We start from the raw sequence: 20,757 nt of genomic DNA on the forward strand, positions 1-20,757 counted from the left end.
ACTCTGTGTAATAGACAGGGCGGCTCTCACTTCCTCCTCAATATTGGGCAGTGTAATACAGCCCTAACTGTTGATGTGCTGTTTATAGGGCTGCTATCGATTTCCTCTTAAACAACACAACAGAACATGGATTGACTTGCTGGGCACCCTTGGAGCAAATCCAATGAACAAACAAAAGACAAAAACATCTACAACTGATTTTTTCAGTGGAAATAACCATAAAACACCAAATTACATAAAATGTAAAGTTTATTTATGCATACTATAACAAAAAGACCTAAGAAAGTAGATGAAATGTCATTGGAGGCCGACGAGTTGGGACATCAAGCAATGTATCTTTTGCTGCATCTTGAATAATGTTTACTTTGTACATAAAGTACATGGCACAGCATGAACCATAGCACTTGTAATTTATAGGTTTGTTTTATGCAATTGTAGCATGTTGTTTTTATTGTTAGCACATATGTGATAGAACAAAATCCCTTAACATTGCATTTCTTCCTCCCAAGTAGTGTTTTTAACATATCTTTTTCTGATAGTATGCATAAATATAATCAGCTATTTTCCTATTTTCCTGATATATATTTTTTATTTATAAGCATATTTCTGAAGTTATACGGTAGGTGTTCATTCAAACAAAAGACAAAACCTTATACACGGACATTGTGGAGTATTTTTTTTTTAGTCGTCAAGAAAATCCTTTTTTTTTTTATTCGAAATACATTTGTACAGTAGACTTAGATTTAGGCAAATTAACAGAATTCTCTATAAATTCTCTAGGATAAAAATGGATAATACCCTTATCTGACTAAGTCATGCTTTTAAGATTGTAGAGGAAAGAGGACACAGCACTCCGGCGGTCGGTGGTGCCTGAGGTGGAGTAAACCAGTGATATATACAGAAAAGCCCGGCACTCACAAAATGGTTTTCTTCATTTATTAAGTGCAAAAAAGCATCAATATTACAGCAGTACGCGTTTCGGCCCAGCATGGCCTTCATCAGCTTTTGCTAATGAAGGCCATTCTGTGCAAAAACTTATACTACTGTAATATTGATGTTTTTCGCACTGAATAAATAAAGAAAACATTTTTTTTGAGTGCCGTGCTTCTCTCTTCACAATTGTAAGATGCTGTTTATAAGTTTTTAAAATTACTGTTTATATTAAGTTACATTTAAAATGTTATTCATATGTACTATTGAAACATTAATGTCTGAGCTTTATATAGCAAGTATAGTTTGTAAACATCTTGGCTTAAATGCAGTCTAAGCCGATTAATTTGTAGGCATCTCCTTTTTACTTTTCCTTGTGAGCTGCAATGAATATTATGGCCTTATAGTCAACAAGGTAACTTACAGCAGCACTCTTCTTAACCACACAGTCATCAATAACAAAACCTTCTCCAACTAGAGCTCTTCTGGCAAAATCTTCATTGTACGTGAAAGCATAGAGCTTGTCTTTCCCAACTGTGTAATATGTCATATCTAAAGCTCCAAGTAATATGAGGTGTCCTCCAGGTTTCAGCAATCTTGAAAACTTCCTGAGATATCTGATGTAATCACCTTGGTCTTTGCTGATAACTTCTAGGAGCCAAAAACTGATAATGCAATCGGCTGGTGGTAAGACTATGGGATCCGTCATATTTTCTTTCTCAAGGTAACATTTCACTAAATGTGTAGCTGCTGATCTCAATTTTCCTTCTTTGTCTTGTAACTGGTCACTGGAAGAGAGGGAAATATGAAAAAAGTGACTGCCAAACACAATCAACAGCCATAGGGCGGCATGGAAGCTTGGAAGTTAGTTTTGAATTATTGGCAGTCAAGATAACGCTAGACCAGCAGCAAATCATATATTGGGTATGGGGCCTCCAGTGCACATATTTATATTTTCTACCACAATAGCTTCACTTCTTTTTCTTCTTTTTTAGGGTATCTGCACACTACAAAATCCCGGCAGATTGCCCGCCGCAGATTCTGCAACTTGCCCCCGCTCGCGGACCCACGCATCTCCAATGGTCCCATAGGCTTCACTCTATGGTTTGGCAGATTCCGCCATCTGCCCGAAGAATGAGCAGGTTAATTCTTCAGGCGGATGGCGGAATCTGGCAAACCATAGAATGAAGCCTATGGGACCAGCGGAAATGCGTGTGTCCACCAGCGCTCGCGAGCGGGGTGAGCTGAGGAATCCGCGGCGGGTGATCCGCCAGGATTCAGTAGTGTGCACATAACCTGAACCTGGTAACATTGTTTAGTTTGTGCTTTTGCAGAAGATGCATTGTTGCAAAAGTTAAGTATGTATTTGTCCACATTGTCATTGTACAGCAACAAAACTTTGCTTTACACTTTTAGCACTGGATATTAACCTAGGCATATTATTCAAAGTGTCCTGTAAACTATTTCGTGTAATTTTAACGACTTGTTCTCCATGTAGGTTGTCACTGTATCTGTACAGGTGTTCATATGTGGTTCCTTTTTATAATCCCTACATGAACTGGTTTTCTACTTTCTTTCTCTTTGCCATGACCCAAAGGTCTTGGTTTTATTAGAAGACCGAAGGATGAGGGTCCCAGCACTCCAAAAATAAAATTTCTAAGCTTTATTTCATATTAAAAATAGGTTAAAAACAGAGCTCATGCGTGCAAAATGCGTTGGTTCCTCAATTAGCCTCTACATGAGCTCTGTTTTTAACCTATTTTTTGATACAAAATAAAGCTTAGAAATTTTATTTTTGGAGTGCTGGGACCCTCATGCTTCTGTCCTCTATTGCTGAACAGGCGCTAGGCCAGCCCTGGACCTGTGCGCCCTCTACCATTGACTCAGATCTTCTCAAGTACCGGAGGTGAGCTGACTTCCAATGTTTTCATTTTTTGATTGCTTGGTTTTATTATGTGTAATTTTTTACATACATGTATTTTTTAGCTGATTTATCTAAGAACTTAGGGGGAAATTTATCACAACTGGTGTACTTGTATGCTAGTCTTAAATAAAGCCCTGCCTCCTTTTCCCCAGGCAGATTTACAAAAAGCAGTACGCCTCTCAGTAAAGCCGTCTGGCCCTGCAACTAGTGTAGGCATTACGGAACAAAACTACACCTGTAGATTTGTATCATGATTTACGTCTGCGTGCGAGAGTAAATCATGTTAAATCTGGTGTGGGAGAGGGCTTGCCGCTCCCCTCCTTTCCTCGTGCTCGTGGAGGGTAAATATGGCTAGTGTATGCCATGGTAAAGGGGCAAATTTCTGGTGGTGTATGCCAAGGGCACACCTTTATGAATCTCCCCCAATTTGGCACAGGCCTGCAAGTTTAAAAATATTTTTTTAGGACAATAACTGCATCACCTGCCGAACGGACCCCAGGACAGATCTTGGATTAAAAGCAGCTATCTGATGGTACAAGTGATTAGGAGGGGGCAGATTGTGGGTACAGAGTTGCTTTAGAGGGGTACTCCAGCAATTTTTTTTTCTTTCAAATCAACTGGTGCCAGAGAATTGTAATATACCTATATTAAAAAAAAAAATCTAGTCTTCCAGTACTTTTCAGGTGCTGTATTCCCTACAGGAAGTGATGTATTCTTTCCAGTCTAGAGAGCAGTAGAGGTTTTCTATGGGGATTTGCTGCTGCCCTGGACAGTTCCTGACACAGACAGAGGTGGCAGCAGAGAGCACTTTGTCAGACTGGAGAGAATCCACCACTTCCTGCAGGACATACAACAACTGATAAGTACTGGAAGAGTAGAGATTTTTAAATACTAATCTCTGACATAGCTGGTATGGCGGTGTTACCCAGTCACAGTATGGTGGTATTGCTCAGGTCTGGTGTGGCGGTGTTATCCAGTCACAGTAAGGCGGTATTGCTCAGGTCTGCTGTGGCGGTGGTAAATGCGATGCCTGGAGCTATTACCTACCAATCTACCCATCTTGCGGTGAGAATTCCTTCAGACAATATTAAGACCCCTCTAATCATTGATTCAATGTGAAAATTTGTTTATGTTTTAAGCCATTAAAACCCTAAAAAACGTGATTCAGACAATGTTTTTACATGTAGATAAATGCATATGGCCAAAACCAGGCTCCCATTTCTTCCCCAGCATATGCTGTTACCAGGATTATTGGCCATGTCATGTCCCAGGACTCGGATTCATTCACTGACATGTGTCTATGTTTTATTGCATTGCCTGTTTTAGTTTGACCCTCCTGTCTTCCTGTACCCTAGCTGTGGTGTGTTAGCTCCTCCCTTCTTCCGAAAACGGGACTGTCCCGCGGAATCCGGGACGGTTGGGAGCTATGTGTATGGACATCAGCATTAAAAAAAATTATATAAAAGGGGACTTTTAAAAAAAAACAAAATAATGTCCATTATTAACATAATATAATTGACTCAATGGAATAAACTGAAGTCATTGTAATGACCGCTGCCCAATACACATAGGGGGAGATTTATCAAAGGGTGTAAAATTTTGACTGGTGCAAACTACCCACAGCAACCAATCACAGCTCAGCTTTAGGCAGTGCTGAAAGGAAAGCTGAGCTGTGATTGGTTGCTGTGGGCAGTTTGCACCAGTCTAAATTTTACACCCTTTGATAAATCTCCCCCATAGTGTATTGAATAACAGAAGTTGTATGCACAGACGTCAAATTAAGGTTAATGACAAATATTTGTGGATGTTATTTTGCAAACAACGGACGTTATTTTTAGTTGTTCACTAATTTCAAGGGACCTTCAAAAAAGAACAACACCCGAAAGGGTCTGAACTAGAATAATATAGTAATGCAAAATGACAAACGTCATTTTGGGAAAAAATAACGGACAGAAAAAATGTCATGTAAACCTAGCATAACTTTGTGTGGCACAGAAGGACCATTATTACAGTGTGCGATTTTAAGGGCAACCCTATTACCGCTATTGCTGGGAATTTTGTTGTAAATGGCAGTAAGATAGTCAGGATGCTATAAAAGTAAGGATCTTTAGAAATTTTTCCGGCAGGTTATGCAAAGACCAATCATCGCTGGAAGAAGTTTTCATGATGGGAAAACGTTATTACAATTTAGACCAGAGAAGGTGTCACCTGGCAGTCATGTGATATGGTATTGTTTCTTATTTGCCCTTTTGACCTTACGGAGTGGTATTATTGGTAATACTAGTCCTCATATAGTAATTGTGCTGTTGCTATGATGGTTGGTATAATATTTTCATATATAGTGTATCCTGTACTGACTTGACATATGTCCATATTCATGTGAGTATATAGTATTTAGAAAAGCAACAACTCACGTTTGGTAGTCTTCACTTCGACTTGGATTTATTTTGCTTACTTGCAAGATTTGGCTGCGTGTGATCAGAACACTGGAGCTCGCTGGAGGCTAGGCGTCCTCTCCCTGCCGCGCGACGTTTCGGAAGGCGTAGCTTCCTTACTCATGCGCACAGGTGAGTGGTACCTGCTCAGCTAAGTACCGACGTCTGAGATCACATGTGACCTGTAGCATATAAATTCATATAAACTTATGATTATACAAGTATAACAACTTTTGCATGGCACATAATAAATCCACATTAGCATGATGAACTAATTATAAAGTGAGATGAACTCATTATAAAGTAGTATAAGACGTCGTTTACTTGGGGGTGAATGTATCTATAGGTACGCCTTGAAGCTGCACACTTCATTAAGACCGGATGGTTCAACGCTCTCTAGCTTTCTTATCCAGTATGTCTCCCGTTGTAATAACAGCTGTTTGTCTCTTGTTTCTGACCCTGTTGTTTGTATTTTCTCTAATATGCACCATTTTAGCTCATACACATGATGCCCTGCCTGTTTAAAGTGTTTGGCTACACTCGTCTCTCCATACTTCGATTCTGTTGTGTCTTCCTGTTTTAAATGTTTTCTGATCATGGATTTGTGTTCATTTATCCTCACTCTCACTTGTCTCATTGTTTGCCCAACATATGTTTTGCCACACGGGCATTTCAACATGTATATAGCTCTTTGTGTATTACATGTGAAGAACCCTCTTATGGGGATCTTGTAACCTTGTGTGGGATGTTGGATGTATTCCCCTTTTATGATGGATGTGCAATTCTGGCATTGTAAACATCCATATGTTCCTTTTCTTTGTGATCTTAGGAAAGTTTGTTTATTGGGTTTTCTCTTTCTGATATCGCCCTTTATGACACTACTTGCTATGGTTTTGCCTTTTTTCAAGGCTAGCATAGGGACATTTTGAAACAGTTTTCCAAATTTTGGCTCTTTTTGCATTATTGGCCAGAATTTTTTAATGGCTCTACGTATGACTGGTATATGGTGATCATATGTTGTCACAAAAATTTGTCTCTGTTGGTTAGATGTTTGTGAATTTGTTCTTTTGTTTTTTGTTATAGCACGATTTATTTGTTTGTATTTGTACCCTCTCTGTTCAAATTTCTTCTTCATGTTGTTTTGACACTCTGTTTTCTCTATGTCAGTGCTGACTATCCTCTCTATTCTCTGCATCTGACTTTTTACGATGCTGTCAAATACTTGTGGTGGATGATGACTCGTGCGATGTAATAAATTATTTTTATCAGTAGACTTGACATATAATGTTGTATCAAATTTGTCTCCATTTTTCACCACCTGTACATCAAGGTAGTTTATAGTGCTTCTGTCATACTCTAACGTAAATTTTATTGTGGGGTGACACGAGTTCAGATAAGACACAAAATCCATCAGTGATTGTTCACTATCTCTCCATAGGAGGAACACGTCGTCCACATATCTGTACCATGTGAACGGCGTGTTCCCCCCTGTTTTCTCTATCACTGACATAGAGAAAACAGAGTGTCAAAACAACATGAAGAAGAAATTTGAACAGAGAGGGTACAAATACAAACAAATAAATCGTGCTATAACAAAAAACAAAAGAACAAATTCACAAACATCTAACCAACAGAGACAAATTTTTGTGACAACATATGATCACCATATACCAGTCATACGTAGAGCCATTAAAAAATTCTGACCAATAATGCAAAAAGAGCCAAAATTTGGAAAACTGTTTCAAAATGTCCCTATGCTAGCCTTGAAAAAAGGCAAAACCATAGCAAGTAGTGTCATAAAGGGCGATATCAGAAAGAGAAAACCCAATAAACAAACTTTCCTAAGATCACAAAGAAAAGGAACATATGGATGTTTACAATGCCAGAATTGCACATCCATCATAAAAGGGGAATACATCCAACATCCCACACAAGGTTACAAGATCCCCATAAGAGGGTTCTTCACATGTAATACACAAAGAGCTATATACATGTTGAAATGCCCGTGTGGCAAAACATATGTTGGGCAAACAATGAGACAAGTGAGAGTGAGGATAAATGAACACAAATCCATGATCAGAAAACATTTAAAACAGGAAGACACAACAGAATCGAAGTATGGAGAGACGAGTGTAGCCAAACACTTTAAACAGGCAGGGCATCATGTGTATGAGCTAAAATGGTGCATATTAGAGAAAATACAAACAACAGGGTCAGAAACAAGAGACAAACAGCTGTTATTACAACGGGAGACATACTGGATAAGAAAGCTAGAGAGCGTTGAACCATCCGGTCTTAATGAAGTGTGCAGCTTCAAGGCGTACCTATAGATACATTCACCCCCAAGTAAACGACGTCTTATACTACTTTATAATGAGTTCATCTCACTTTATAATTAGTTCATCATGCTAATGTGGATTTATTATGTGCCATGCAAAAGTTGTTATACTTGTATAATCATAAGTTTATATGAATTTATATGCTACAGGTCACATGTGATCTCAGACGTCGGTACTTAGCTGAGCAGGTACCACTCACCTGTGCGCATGAGTAAGGAAGCTACGCCTTCCGAAACGTCGCGCGGCAGGGAGAGGACGCCTAGCCTCCAGCGAGCTCCAGTGTTCTGATCACACGCAGCCAAATCTTGCAAGTAAGCAAAATAAATCCAAGTCGAAGTGAAGACTACCAAACGTGAGTTGTTGCTTTTCTAAATACTATATACTCACATGAATATGGACATATGTCAAGTCAGTACAGGATACACTATATATGAAGTTGTATGAACCAAGGAAGTGGGAATTGGTTGTATCCAGATACATTGCTCACAATTGAGTAAATCACACAGTTGGTCCACAAACCAGATTTACGAGTTTATGGTATAATATTTTAGCATTTTGGAACCCACTTTAAATTGTTGCCCAGGGCCAAATTTAGTCTAAAACTAGACCTATTTGGCAGTCATGTTGTTTTCACTGTAGATTAAGGCATATAGGGGGAGATTTATCAAACATGGTGTAAGGTGAAACTGGCTCTGTTGCCCCTAGCAACCAATCAGATTACACCTTTCATTCCTCACAGACTCTTTGGAAAATGAAAGGTGGAATCTGATTGGTTGCTAGGGGCAACAGAGCCAGTTTCACTTTACACCATGTTTGATAAACCTCCCCCATAGTTTTCACTTTATTGTCACCCTGCTGTTGGCACTGTTTGAAAAACCAAGACTCGAATATTCATTGACTGGTGTTCCTCATTCATCTGTTTGAATGGTTGTCATAAATAGTTTTCTCCATATGTCATCTGGTGTATTAAAAGGAGGGTTGTATTTAACAGAATTGTCATTAGTCTCTTTTTGGTTGTTTGAAATTCTCTCTCTCTCTCAAAAAAAAAAAAAATCTTAATGCACATGCACACAAGGTGACAACGTTTCTTTAAAGGAGAAGTCTGGCGAAAATTTTTATTAAAGTATTGTATTGCCCCCTAAAAGTTATACAAAATCCCAATATACACTTATTACAGGAAATTCTTATAAAATGCTTTTTTCCCAGCACTTACTACTGCATCAAGGCTTCACTTCCTGGATAAAATGGGGACATTACGACCCAAATCCCAGGACTAAGCGGGCTCTGGCTGCTGGGGAGCATGATGGTAGGGGGACACTGAGGGACACAGGGCACTGGAGGGACACAGAGCATCCCTCTGCCATCATCCTCTCCGGCAGCCACAGCCCACACAGCTCTGGGAGTCGGGTCGTGACATCACCATTTTATTCAGGAAGTGAAGCCTTGATGCAATAGAAAATGCAGGGAAAAAGCACTTTATAAGCATTTTCCGTAATAAGTGTATATTGGTGATTTGTATAACTTTTGGGAGGCAATACAATACTTTAATAAAAATTTTCGCTGGACTTCTCCTTTAATTTTCTAATATAACCTATCATATATCGGTAGCTGATGTATGGATGCAATACATCTAGGTACTGTTCCATGCAAGCATGCTGCAGCCATTGCATCCGCCCATGAACCTCTCAGTCCGGCAGGTTTCATTAGAAAAAATGTATTTAGGCCTGAAATGCTAGATTACCCCATTCAGTGAGCAAGAGCTGGGTATGCACTTTCTGTGACACTGTATGCTAATAGCCTATGGAAAGCCTTAGGCCTTCCTGCTCCTGTTAATCTAGAAAATGGTGCATACAATACTTAGGCTATGTTCACGCAACATATGTTTCCTATTAATTACGTCCGTTGTTGCTGATTTGCTGATTTACGTTGTGCTGCCATCTATGGAATCATGGACGTACATAGTATACACATACTGTAGGGGGACATTTATTAAGTCCGACGTTTTCTGCGTCGGGCTTTAAAATGTCCCCGCATTGCCAATACTTTGTTGATTTATGTAGAGATGCACTGCCTCTACATAAATCCTGTGCGCACCAGTGTGTGTACCGAGGAAACCTACGCCAGCTCAGATCTGGTGTAGATTTACTTTTTTTGGCGTGAAAAATGATAATTTAAGCAGTCCCAGAGCCCAACCCACGGCCCTCATTCCACCCCCTCCACACTTACTCCCCCCGCGCAGAGGGCGGAAAATGTTCTGATGCAAAAATTTATTTGCAAAACGGACATTTGAGCATAAATTTATTCGCATCTGGCCATTTTCTGCCCAAAAATACATCTTTTTAGGATGATAAATCCCCTCTAAGTATACACTCCAGCTGGGCTCGCTAGCAAACACACAAAAAACTGACACGTTAGTTTTTTGCTGCCACTTTTCATTGAATAGCTGTCACACAAGCCTGACAGGTCACACAATGGAGAGTGCAGCTCCGGCCGCACTCTCCAGTGGGTTCAATGGTGAATTGGGATGCAGGAACACACAGATGCGCCTGCATCCCAATTCATGAAGATTATCGGGACGATCTTCACTGACACCGGCCATTCTGTGACAGGGCCAGGTCACAGAACGGCCAGTGTTTCACGTAGTGTGAACCCGGCCTTAATAGGTATGGTGGGCAAGAGGTAAGCAACAATTCTGTGTGTAAGTGTAGCGTACATTCACTAGTCCAGATTCCCAGCCCAGCTAATTTTAAGTGTGGTCACCATTTTATTATTTATCTAGGAACATCACCACAAGGGTCTTTTGACACAAGTCAATCATCATAGTAATTGGCCAAGGTTAAAGGGCCAGCAGTCAGCCAACAAATGAGAAACCTCTACCTCTTTATCAGCTAATCGCGGGCATTGATAACATTGGTAGTCAATCATCTTCCCATGTAAACGCAATGTGTGGGCAAAAACCATGAAGTCAATCAATCCAACAACTGTGTGGCCTGGATGCATGATTGATTCTTGTAGAGGCCCTCACTTGTGGCACCGTGTTGGCCTATGTAAAAGGTCCTAATGACTTCTATTCAAACTATTCAAGTCTATTCAAAAAGTTTTAATGACGCCTAACCAGACAAATATGTTATATCATAGGAAAGCTGGATGATCTACCCCACTGAAAGCTGTACAACCATATTAGCTCCCCCCCCCCCAAAAAAAAAAAAAAAACATAATAAAAATAGAAGGCTCCTCTAAGTGACTTATAAATGCAATATAAAATGTGTAAAAATAAGTGTTAAAAGTTTTAAGACATATGAAAGGGGAAAAAAAATACTTATAGTACCCCCTTGACCATTATACAAATATTTTTAACAAAAATATCTTAGCGTGTGGAATTCTCCAATCTATTGAAATGAAATAATATTGTTCCCATGCGGTGATTGGCGTAAATGAAAAGCAGATTTAAAAAAAATAAATATATATTATAAATTATTTTTATAAAAAAACATCCGAATTTTTCTCTTACAGCAAAAACTGATACCCAAACCAGCCCTGTAGTTGAAAAAATAAAAGTGCTATGTCTTTTTATTGTCACCAGGAATTAATTTACACAGTATTTTAATTAGATTTAAATCCCATCACAAGTTGTTACCTTCATGAGACCACCAAACCTGTCTTGGCTTCTGCTAGCCTTGTGCTATGTTGCAGATAGTTTCGATTGCGTTGTGAAGGAAAGTTGCCTTCGCCACTCATCTCAATTCAGTGCCAGTCTGTGTTCTGTGCGATTCAGACGTCAGAGGGCTGGTCTAATAACGCTCTGGACCGGGACTCAAACATCTCAACTTCTCAAGTCCACTTCTCACCCCACCGCTCTGGGGCCTTGCTTGCAATAGTCTTTAGTAGCTAGAGCTTTATTTCATATTGGATTGTCTTTTTTGGAATTCTGACCTGTTCTCCTTTTTTTCTGACCTCTGTTTTTGCGTGTTTTTATGTACTGTTCTGCTATCTACAATTTTGCCTGCCTAATCTGCCTGACTATTATTTTTGTATTTGTCCATCTTGCCTCATTCTGTGTTTCATTTACCCAGCGTTGGGACTGCTGTCCAGATTGTGTGAACATGGCCATAAACTGTATACAATTGTGTATGGACCTATACTTCCCCTCTTTCCTTTTGTCTCTCCATGTAGTTTTGCAGCATGTCCCCAGTTAATGCTCCTGTGCGTGTGTCCAGCCATCTCTTCAGCTCCATGATGCATCTGTCACTGACCTTTAGCACTACATTTAGCACTATGATGTGTTTGAAAAACTCACAGGCTGCATAGAGATGATGGACCAGGGGACCTAGGCTGAGATCAATCAGGACATCTCCTTTGATACAACCTTCAAAGAAACCAAAATTAAATTTTCCAAAATTCATTAACAAAACTTCTAACTTATTTACCCAAATCAATATCTTATATAAACTGTACTCTACGTTCATATTACTTCCAGTAAAAAATTGGAAACAAAAGCTGTTGTTCCTAGACTACAGAGTCTAAGACTGTGCCTGACATTGGTTTACTTTTAAGGCAGAAGTGTGAGCCGATAGGTGGTACATTTTTGGTGCATCCACTTCCCCTTTTAGGCTATGTTCACACAGTGCATAAACAGTGGCTGTTGTTTGACACAACCGTTGTTTGCCGCTGTTTTACATGTTCTTCTGGCCAAAAGTGCTTTTTCAGCATCAGGGACATTATTTAAAGCTTATCCAAATCTGCCATTGATTTCCTTGTGTGTGAACTGTGAATTATTTTGGGCAGCTGTTTAAGAAACGACGGACAAAAATAATTGGCATGTCAATTATTTGTGCGTCTGTCACTGAACAAAGGCCGCAGTCTCTGCACTGTGTGATTGCTATGGCTGTTGTCCAATTGAAATCAAGGGGATTATATTAATTTTTTTTAACAGTGGGCATTCTTTTAAATTATTTTACAGTACGGCCATTGTTAATGAAATTAATACGTTGTGTGAACATAGCCTCAAGCACTCAAGCTATGGTTACCCCCCAGAGCCCTGTGATTGCTCGCATGGCTCAGGGCGGGTTGGGGGGAGCGGATCTCCCTCCGGATTCCCCATAGACGCTGCAGACCCATAGACCGCAACGCCTATGGGGTTAACTGCCTGAGGGGGAGCATGGCTCTCCTGTGGGCAGTGGCAGCGGGAGGAGCTAGAACTCTAAGTATCTCTATCCAGGGTAATAAGAATAAAGGTATAACATAGAAAAACATTAAGCACAAAACATGAATGTGCAGCAGTTACATAAGCAAATCTGAGGGTGGAGGCAGAGTGTGGAAACTCCCACCGGGACTCCCATCGGGCTACGGGATCTCCAGGGTGTCCACGTCATGACCCGGCTGATGGACTGGCCGCTCAGCCAGTGAGTGGGGCAGGATGCTGCTCCAGTCAGTGATTGGCTGAGTGGCCAGTTCAGCACCCAGGACAGGCATATTCCCCCAATTGTGACAACTCATCACAACTCGAGGGAAAACGACTTCCGTCAGGGGTCCCGTGGCCGCTCACTGCGGCACGAGGAGAGGTTAGTGCCTATTTGTCATTAATTTCTCCCCTCCCCTTGCAGGCTTCAGGCTTTTAGCTATTGCCGGAATTCTCCTTTAAATTCAAACTATACAGCACTGTGCAAAGGTATTAGGCCGGTGAGGAAAAAATCCTGCATAGTAGTAATGCTTTCAAATAAAGAAGTGTTCATTTTTATCAATTAACACAATGAAAAGTGAATAAACAGATATCTAAATCAAACCTAAATCTTCTCAGTCACCTGCTCACGGTTATTGAAGGATATCAGCAGAGAAGTTGTTTAAAACATCTTGGAGAACTAACCACAGATCGATCATGGATGTACTGTAGGCTCTCTCAGATCCTTCTGTCTTATGTAATCTCAGACTGGATGGTGGTGAGATCAGGAATCTATGGGGACCATATAATCACTTCCAGGACTCCTTCTTCTTTACGCTTAAGATAGTTTATAATGACCTTGGCTGTATGTTTTGGGTAATAGTCTTTCTGCAGAAAATTTTTTGGAACCAACCACATTCCTCCGTGATAGGAGACGTATTACGTAGTAACATTTTTCCCTACCTGTCAAAAACCTTTGCACCGTACTGTACACCAAGAATATTCTTTGCAAGGGTCTTAAAACATCTCAAGTAGTAAAATAAAAGAGTTGAAGCAGTGACTCATACAACCATCTGATGTCTTGTGATTTCCTTGTCAATTTGGAATGAACAAGGTTTTTGTTTAATCAAAAAGTCATCTTTAACAAACACTGACTGCACATGAGGTTCAGAAAAACAATAGCTAGAAGCAAAATATGCCTATAAAATATAACCTCACATGTATTTTTTTTTTCTAACACTTGTCAGGTGTTATTTTAATGTCTTGTGTGTGTTTTCACATTACTGTCCTTGCAGTGAAGCCATACCTTTTCCTTTACTAAGTAGGGTTAAAGAAAAGGACCAAGTAATGTCAGTCCAAGAGCATAAAAAATGAAACTGTTGATGATAATGCTGTCAGAGTGGAAAGGCTCAAAATCCCATCCTGGTACTACTAGGCTGCTACTGTCCGCTTTAGGACAAGCTGGTTAGGAAAAAGCAGGAGGGTTCCATAATTTTTTTTTAATGACAATATCATTGAGGGGAAAAAACAACAAGGGAAGTGATCCACAATGGGGTAGTGGATAACTAGCTGATTAGAGGGGGCCTGGCAGCTGGGCCCACCACCAGTTTATTAGTTCTATCAGTGCCTGGGAGGATAATCCACTCTCTTATTGTTTTGAAAATGCTGTTTGTTTCATTGTTAACCTCATAAATACCTAAGCCAAACTGGTGGGAGATGGAGTCATTGCACTATATGCCAGAACCTGTTAATAAACAACATTAGCAGATTAATTGCCAGGTGCAGAGACATAAAGATTTTTACCTGATTCAACTCTATATCAATCACCAAAATGTTTGTGGAACATTTATTTTTTTTTTCCCAGTTTAATGGTTCAACAAATGAGTATGTTGTATAATAAAGTTATGGATTTTATATCAATCTCATGTCAATAACTATTTTATAATCAGGGCCGATTCTAGCTTTTCTGCTGCCTGAGGCGAAAATTTAAATGGCGCCCCCCCCCCCCACACACACATACACATACTTCCCCGCACCAGAAACAAATCTGTTGCAACTATTCCCACGTTACCCTTTAAACTGCTTACTTACCAGGCAAAGTGTATTCAACTTTTTCAGTAAACTTCAGCAAATCTTTGTAACCATATTCCAAACACAGAACGATACGCAACTATAAAAAAAGAGAGCAATATTGATCTTAAAACAGTTATTTGACATGTTTGAGACATTCTAAATAACTGCATGTAAAATGAGTAAAATAAAATCCATAAATTACCAGGGCAAAGTGTATTCAACTTCTTCAGTCAAACTTCTTGACATCAAATCTTCATAGTAATCTTTAACACCTGGAACCCCATTGAACTGTAATAAAAACAAAAGTACAAACATGGATAAACAGTTGAGATTTTCATCTTGAAAAATCAATTGCTCAGACTAATAAAGCATCAAAAAAATATTGGCCCAGATTAGATTAGATTAATCTGTGTTAGGCAAAAATTGTTCTGATATGCCCATAGCAACCAATCACAGTTAAGGATTCATATCCTAATAAGCTTTGGTAAAATAAACCCTGAGCTATGATTGGTTACTAGGGGCAAATGTATTGGTGTCACACAGATTGATAAACCTAGGCCGCAGTTATTAGTGTCCATAGCAACCAGTCACAGAGCAGCTTTCATTTTTCAAGAGCAGAATATAAAATAGAAGCAGATCCCTGACTGGTTGCTCTGAAGAACAAATACTCTGTATTGTATAAAGTTATATAAAGCTCTCCACATTGACATTGATTACACTATAACTATAAAGGTATAACACATGTCTGTGAATTACAAGTACAGAGAAGTGTATGTCCCTCTTGTAGTTATTTTTGCATGACTTGACTTACCACTTAACAGTTAATCTCCTTCAGATTCGCAAATCTTCAACGGCAACAAAAACTTCATAACTGCTTAACTTTTACAACTTTGAAATCATAACTTGAAGTCTGAAGAGAATTTTATGTAAAAGCTGCTCGTCTTGCTTTCTGAGATGCAAATGTCGCTATGACATCATTCACATTCAATTCTTGGGCAAGTTCTTGCTCAATTGATATTGTAGCAAGGGCAACAAGTCTTTCTTGTGTCATTGTTGACCGTAGATATGACTTAATAAGCTTCAACTTGGAAAAGCTTCGCTCACCACTTGCAACTGTTACTGGAAGTGTAAGCAATATGCGAAGTGCAATGCAGACATTAGGAAAGATGCTGGTCGTTTTTGTTTTGCAGATGTACTCTAACACACTCCTAGGTGTAGCACAGTCAGCAGGAATGGATCTAGAGACTGACTTTAGTTCATGACATAGGTCTGCTGCATCAATATCACGTTGACTGTCATGTGTGAGCACTCTTTCTAACGTTGTACAGTGGAGGCAGAGTTCTTCCTCAGTCCAATCTTTAATTTGAGCTATTTTATAAAGTACCCCAAACACATTGTTGTGTTCCCTAATTTGGGAAAATCGTTCTTCTACAGACTGGATAGCACAATCTAATATTTCATAGAAGAAATGCACCTTGAAACCTTCTTTTGGATCAGTGAGCTGCTCATCCTCTCCCTCGTAGTCAAATAACTTTTTTCTCCTGCGCTTCCTTCCTGGTTGGACAGTTGGAAAATCTCCATCAACGTTTAGTTCTTCTGCCAATTTCTTTGCAGCCTTCAATATATTCTCAAATTCTGCCTCACATCGAAGTTTTTGCAGGTACAATTTTGTTTTCTTCAATTGTTCGATGGCCCCAGAAATGTCAATTTCCACAGCTTGGAGTCTCTTACTAGTTAAATTAATTTCAAATAAAATGTCATGCCATAAGACCAGGCCACACAAAAATTTGTACTCTGTTAGATTTTTCTGGATGCCTCTAGCTTCTGCTATAGTTTTCGAACGAGTTGCTCCAGTTAAAGCAGGATCCTCCGCAACTGCTGTCAGGGCATCATCTATCTTTGATATTTGGTTCCGTACAGCCTTTACTGCGTCTATCCTGCTTTCCCAGCGTGTGGTACTTAACGGCTTCAGGGTTAAGCTTTGCGGTGAAGCTGCCAGATTTTGTTTTAGAATGTTCCAACGTTGGGTGGATGCAGAAAAAAACGTATAAATGTTCTGAATGGCATTAAAGAATTCCACTGCATCTATGCAGGTGGATGCAGCATCACTAACTACAAGGTTCAAAGAATGGGAGCTGCATGGTACAAAAAAGGCCCGATGATTTAGTTCCCGCACACGGGCTTGGACACCGTTGATTTTGCCTTTCATATTTGAGCCGTTGTCATAACCTTGACCTCGCATATCTTTAAAGTCTATTCCTAGTTTTTCCAGATGCTGAATGAGCATATTCGTCATTAGGGCACCAGTTGTATTTTCCATTTCAATAAAACACAAAAAGTGCTCTTTGATAGACACCAAGGCAGTATTATTTCTCTCATCTTCCTGCATCCGAACAAACCGCACCATTAATGTCATCTGTTCTCTGTGGCTAATGTCAGGAGTGCAATCTAAGATGACAGAGTAGTATTTTGCTAAATGCAGTTGTGCTAATATCTTCTGCCTCACCTGCTGCGCCAGTAACTGAATCATTTCATTCTGAATTGAACTTCCTAAATAATGATTGTGGGTTTCTTGATTGGTTACTCTTCTAACATGTTTTTTCATGATCTCATCAAATTCACTGATTGCCTCCACAAACTTCAAGAAGTTTCCATTATTTCTTTCAAATAATTTGTTAGCTGTCCCGCGGAAAGCTAGGTTTTGTATAGCCAGTGTTCTGACAAGCACAATCAGTCTTGTTAAAACATTCCGCCAGTGCTGAGTTTCTGCCTCTATAACTTCTTTATTTTGGTCTTCAATTGTTAGGTTCAGCCGCAACCTTGTTTCTAGCTCTTTCCATTTCTGGAATGCTCTCTCATGGTACTCAGCTTTTTCATGAGTAGCCAAATTTCGCACTAGGTTCTTCCAATCATTTGTTCCAGTTGAACATATGGCAGCTACAACAAAGTTAGCAGGAAAGATTTTGCAGCAAAAGCAAAACACTGCATCCTTACTCACTGAATAGACGAGCCATTGCCTTTCTGTTACTTCCTTGTTAGGTAGTTCACGATGGTAATGCCTGCGATCAAAGCTCCGTTTACCATCATCCTTAGGATAGCTAAATCGCTTCACTTGCTGCGGACCATGTAATACAAGGAAATCCCTCAGCTTTTTGCTCATATCCATCCACAGACCTGGATCTTGCAATAGTAACGGGTCAAAATCCAAGCTTGCTTCCGGCTGTGCCTCTGTCTCCATCTCAGCTGCACTACCTTCAATTTGTAGTTCAGCTTCTTCTTGAAGCACTACTACATCCAAATTTGACACCGACATTGCTGCAGACATGTCTTCTGAACTTTGTTCTAGAGGAACGTGTGAAACTTCAGAAGATGGCAGTAAAGAACTCCTTAATTCTGCTGGTGCAAGGCTGCTTGAAGAAGCACTTGTGCCAGGATCAGCGCTGCCAGAAATGCCAACATTTTCACTGTCCTCAGAAGAGGGTTCACGTTGTGGTTCTGATGACAAAAACTTTAACATAGACCCCTTCTGTTTTGCGAGGGCAGCAATTGTGGCTTCCCGCTTCTTTTTGTAAGCTGCTCCAGAGAGGCGCTTTCTTCCATCAGACATTTTTTCCTGTAAACATATTAAGTTTTAATTAAGTAATAATGAACCACTATATATTTTTAACAAATTTTTAAGTTAGCTATACCGGTGACAAATGTTGACATGCCAGCAGTCAATATTGCACAGGCATACAGATATACCAGCATTGAATATACTGAAATCATATATATATATATATATACACACACAAATATATATATATATATATATATATATATATATATATATAGTGGTGCCTTGGATTACGAACATAGTTCGTTCCAGCACTTTGCTTGTAATCCAAATCTACTCTTATACCAAAGCAAATTTTCCCATAAGAAATCATAGAAATACAGACAATTGGTTCCACACCCCAAAAATAATGATTTATTATTCTGAATAACATGTAACACAAATGAAACAAACATTCAGAAACAGCAGAATCTGTGATAATATAAGTTACTGTACAGTAATGGAGAGGATGGGAAAGACAAGGGCGGGCAGAGACTGCAGGGAGCAGGAAGGAATGAGCAGGGCAGATGTGGGCACATACATGCAGCACTCTCTGTCCTGGGAGAGAGGGGTTACAGCTATGGAGAGATTACCTCCACCGTCCTGTCCCCTGATGTAAGCCCCAGCCTTAAGTGAATCTGCTATAATTTGGAAAGTGAGGGAGACTTCCTGGGTCAGAGTACAGTGCTATAGACCCCGCTATGCAGACCATGCCCCTCCCCCACTCCCCCTCCCACCCAGTACAGGGAGCTCTTACACCAAAACACTCTTAAAACCAAGTTACTCTTAAACCAAGGTACCACTGTATATATATATATATATATATATATATATATATATATATATCTATATATATCTATATCAGCAGTAAATATACCAAATGCATAACCACACCACAGCAGTGAATATAACCATGTGGTACATGGTTATATTCACCAGGTGCAAATTCGTTGCGCTGGCTACAGGGCACAGCTCTATGAGGTTTGCTGTACTTCTGCTGAATGTCTCAAGCAAAGAGCAAAAGGTGGCACCAGATTTTGACACACAGCCTGGATTGTCTGGCAAAATCTACTGGTGTTGCAAATCGTCACATTTGTCCATTTACACAGAAAGATTATCTGACAGATTATCTGCCAAAGATTTGAAGCCAAAGCCTGGAATGGATTTAAAAAGAGGAGAAATCTCAGGTTTTCCTATATGACCTGACTTCTACTTATAGTCTGTTTGTGGCTTTGGCTTCAAATCTTTGGCAGATAGTCTTTCTGTGTAAATGACCCCTTAGGGTCCATTTACACAGAAAGATTATCTGACAAAGATTTGAAGCCAAAGCCACAAACAGACTATAAACAGGGAACAGGTAATAAAGGAAAGCTTGCGATTTTTTTCCTCTTTTCAAATCCATTCCTGGCTTTGGCTTCAAATCTTTGGCAGATAATCTGTCAGATAATCTTTCTGTGTAAATGGACCCTTAGGGACTGATAAAGGTGGACCAAGGGCAGGTAAGTATCATTTTATTTTGTTTACATTTTTTAATACTTTCATTCTGCACTACTTCAGATAGAAGATTCTTACTTTTAATGAAAAAGGGTCAACAAGGGTTCTTGGGGGTATTTTATTTCAATAAAGAGCTTTGCTAAATTGTTTTTCTTCTTACTTATTTTTGGCTTAGTAGTGGAAGCCGCCTAATAGATGGCATCCATTAGTAAGCTAGGGCTTTGTGTTGGCTATTATAAGCGCTGACACTAACCCCCATGCTTATTACCTTTACTACCTACTGTCACCAGGGGTACTTGGAAGAACCAGATACTGTCTGGCCTGGAACGCCAGAAAATGATGATCCAGGACTAGGCAGCAACAGGCTGGCGTTATTAGGCTGGCAATAACTAAAATAAATGGCGCTTGCCTCTGATAGTGTCAGGCTGCTGCTGCTTGGTTTTGTATCTGTCTGGTTATGGAAAATAGGGGAGACCCTATCCATTAGTTTATTAAATAAATAAAATGTGTGGGGTCACCCTCATTTTCCATAACCAACCAAGCTGCAGCAGCCTGACACTATCAGGTAGGCAGGGGCCATTTATGTTTGGACACTGCTACCCTGATAGTGTCAGGATGCTGTTGGCTGGTTCTGTATCTGACTGGTTATGGAAACTGAAGGGGCAAAAGCATGCATTAGTTTATCAAATAAGTAAATAAAAATACATAGGGTCCCCTTCATTTTCCATAACCAGCCAGATACAAAACCAAGCAACAGCAGCCTGACACTATCAGTGTGGCAGGGGCCATTTATTTTGGCCATTGTCACC

General features: G+C 39.8%; 1 protein-coding gene across 1 annotated transcript; it reads right to left on the reverse strand.

Annotated features, from left to right (window-relative positions):
- Positions 1-1,190: 1,190 nt before the first annotated feature.
- LOC138770060 (phenylethanolamine N-methyltransferase-like) lies at positions 1,191-5,330 on the reverse strand. The gene is made up of 2 exons (XM_069948959.1): positions 5,269-5,330; positions 1,191-1,718 (listed from the first exon to the last, which is right to left on the reverse strand). Exon 2 carries the CDS (start codon positions 1,637-1,639, stop codon positions 1,295-1,297), a length of 345 nt encoding a protein of 114 aa, XP_069805060.1. The 5' UTR covers positions 1,640-1,718; positions 5,269-5,330; the 3' UTR covers positions 1,191-1,294.
- Positions 5,331-20,757: the final 15,427 nt, after the last annotated feature.

The sequence above is a fragment of the Dendropsophus ebraccatus genome, chromosome 12 (genome assembly GCF_027789765.1).
Source record: "Dendropsophus ebraccatus isolate aDenEbr1 chromosome 12, aDenEbr1.pat, whole genome shotgun sequence".
Lineage (NCBI taxonomy): Eukaryota > Metazoa > Chordata > Amphibia > Anura > Hylidae > Dendropsophus > Dendropsophus ebraccatus.

Bases quoted from the DNA above. Each gene is read 5' to 3' on its own strand.
- LOC138770060 (XM_069948959.1), bottom strand. From the start codon at position 1,639: ATGACGGATCCCATAGTCTTACCACCAGCCGATTGCATTATCAGTTTT.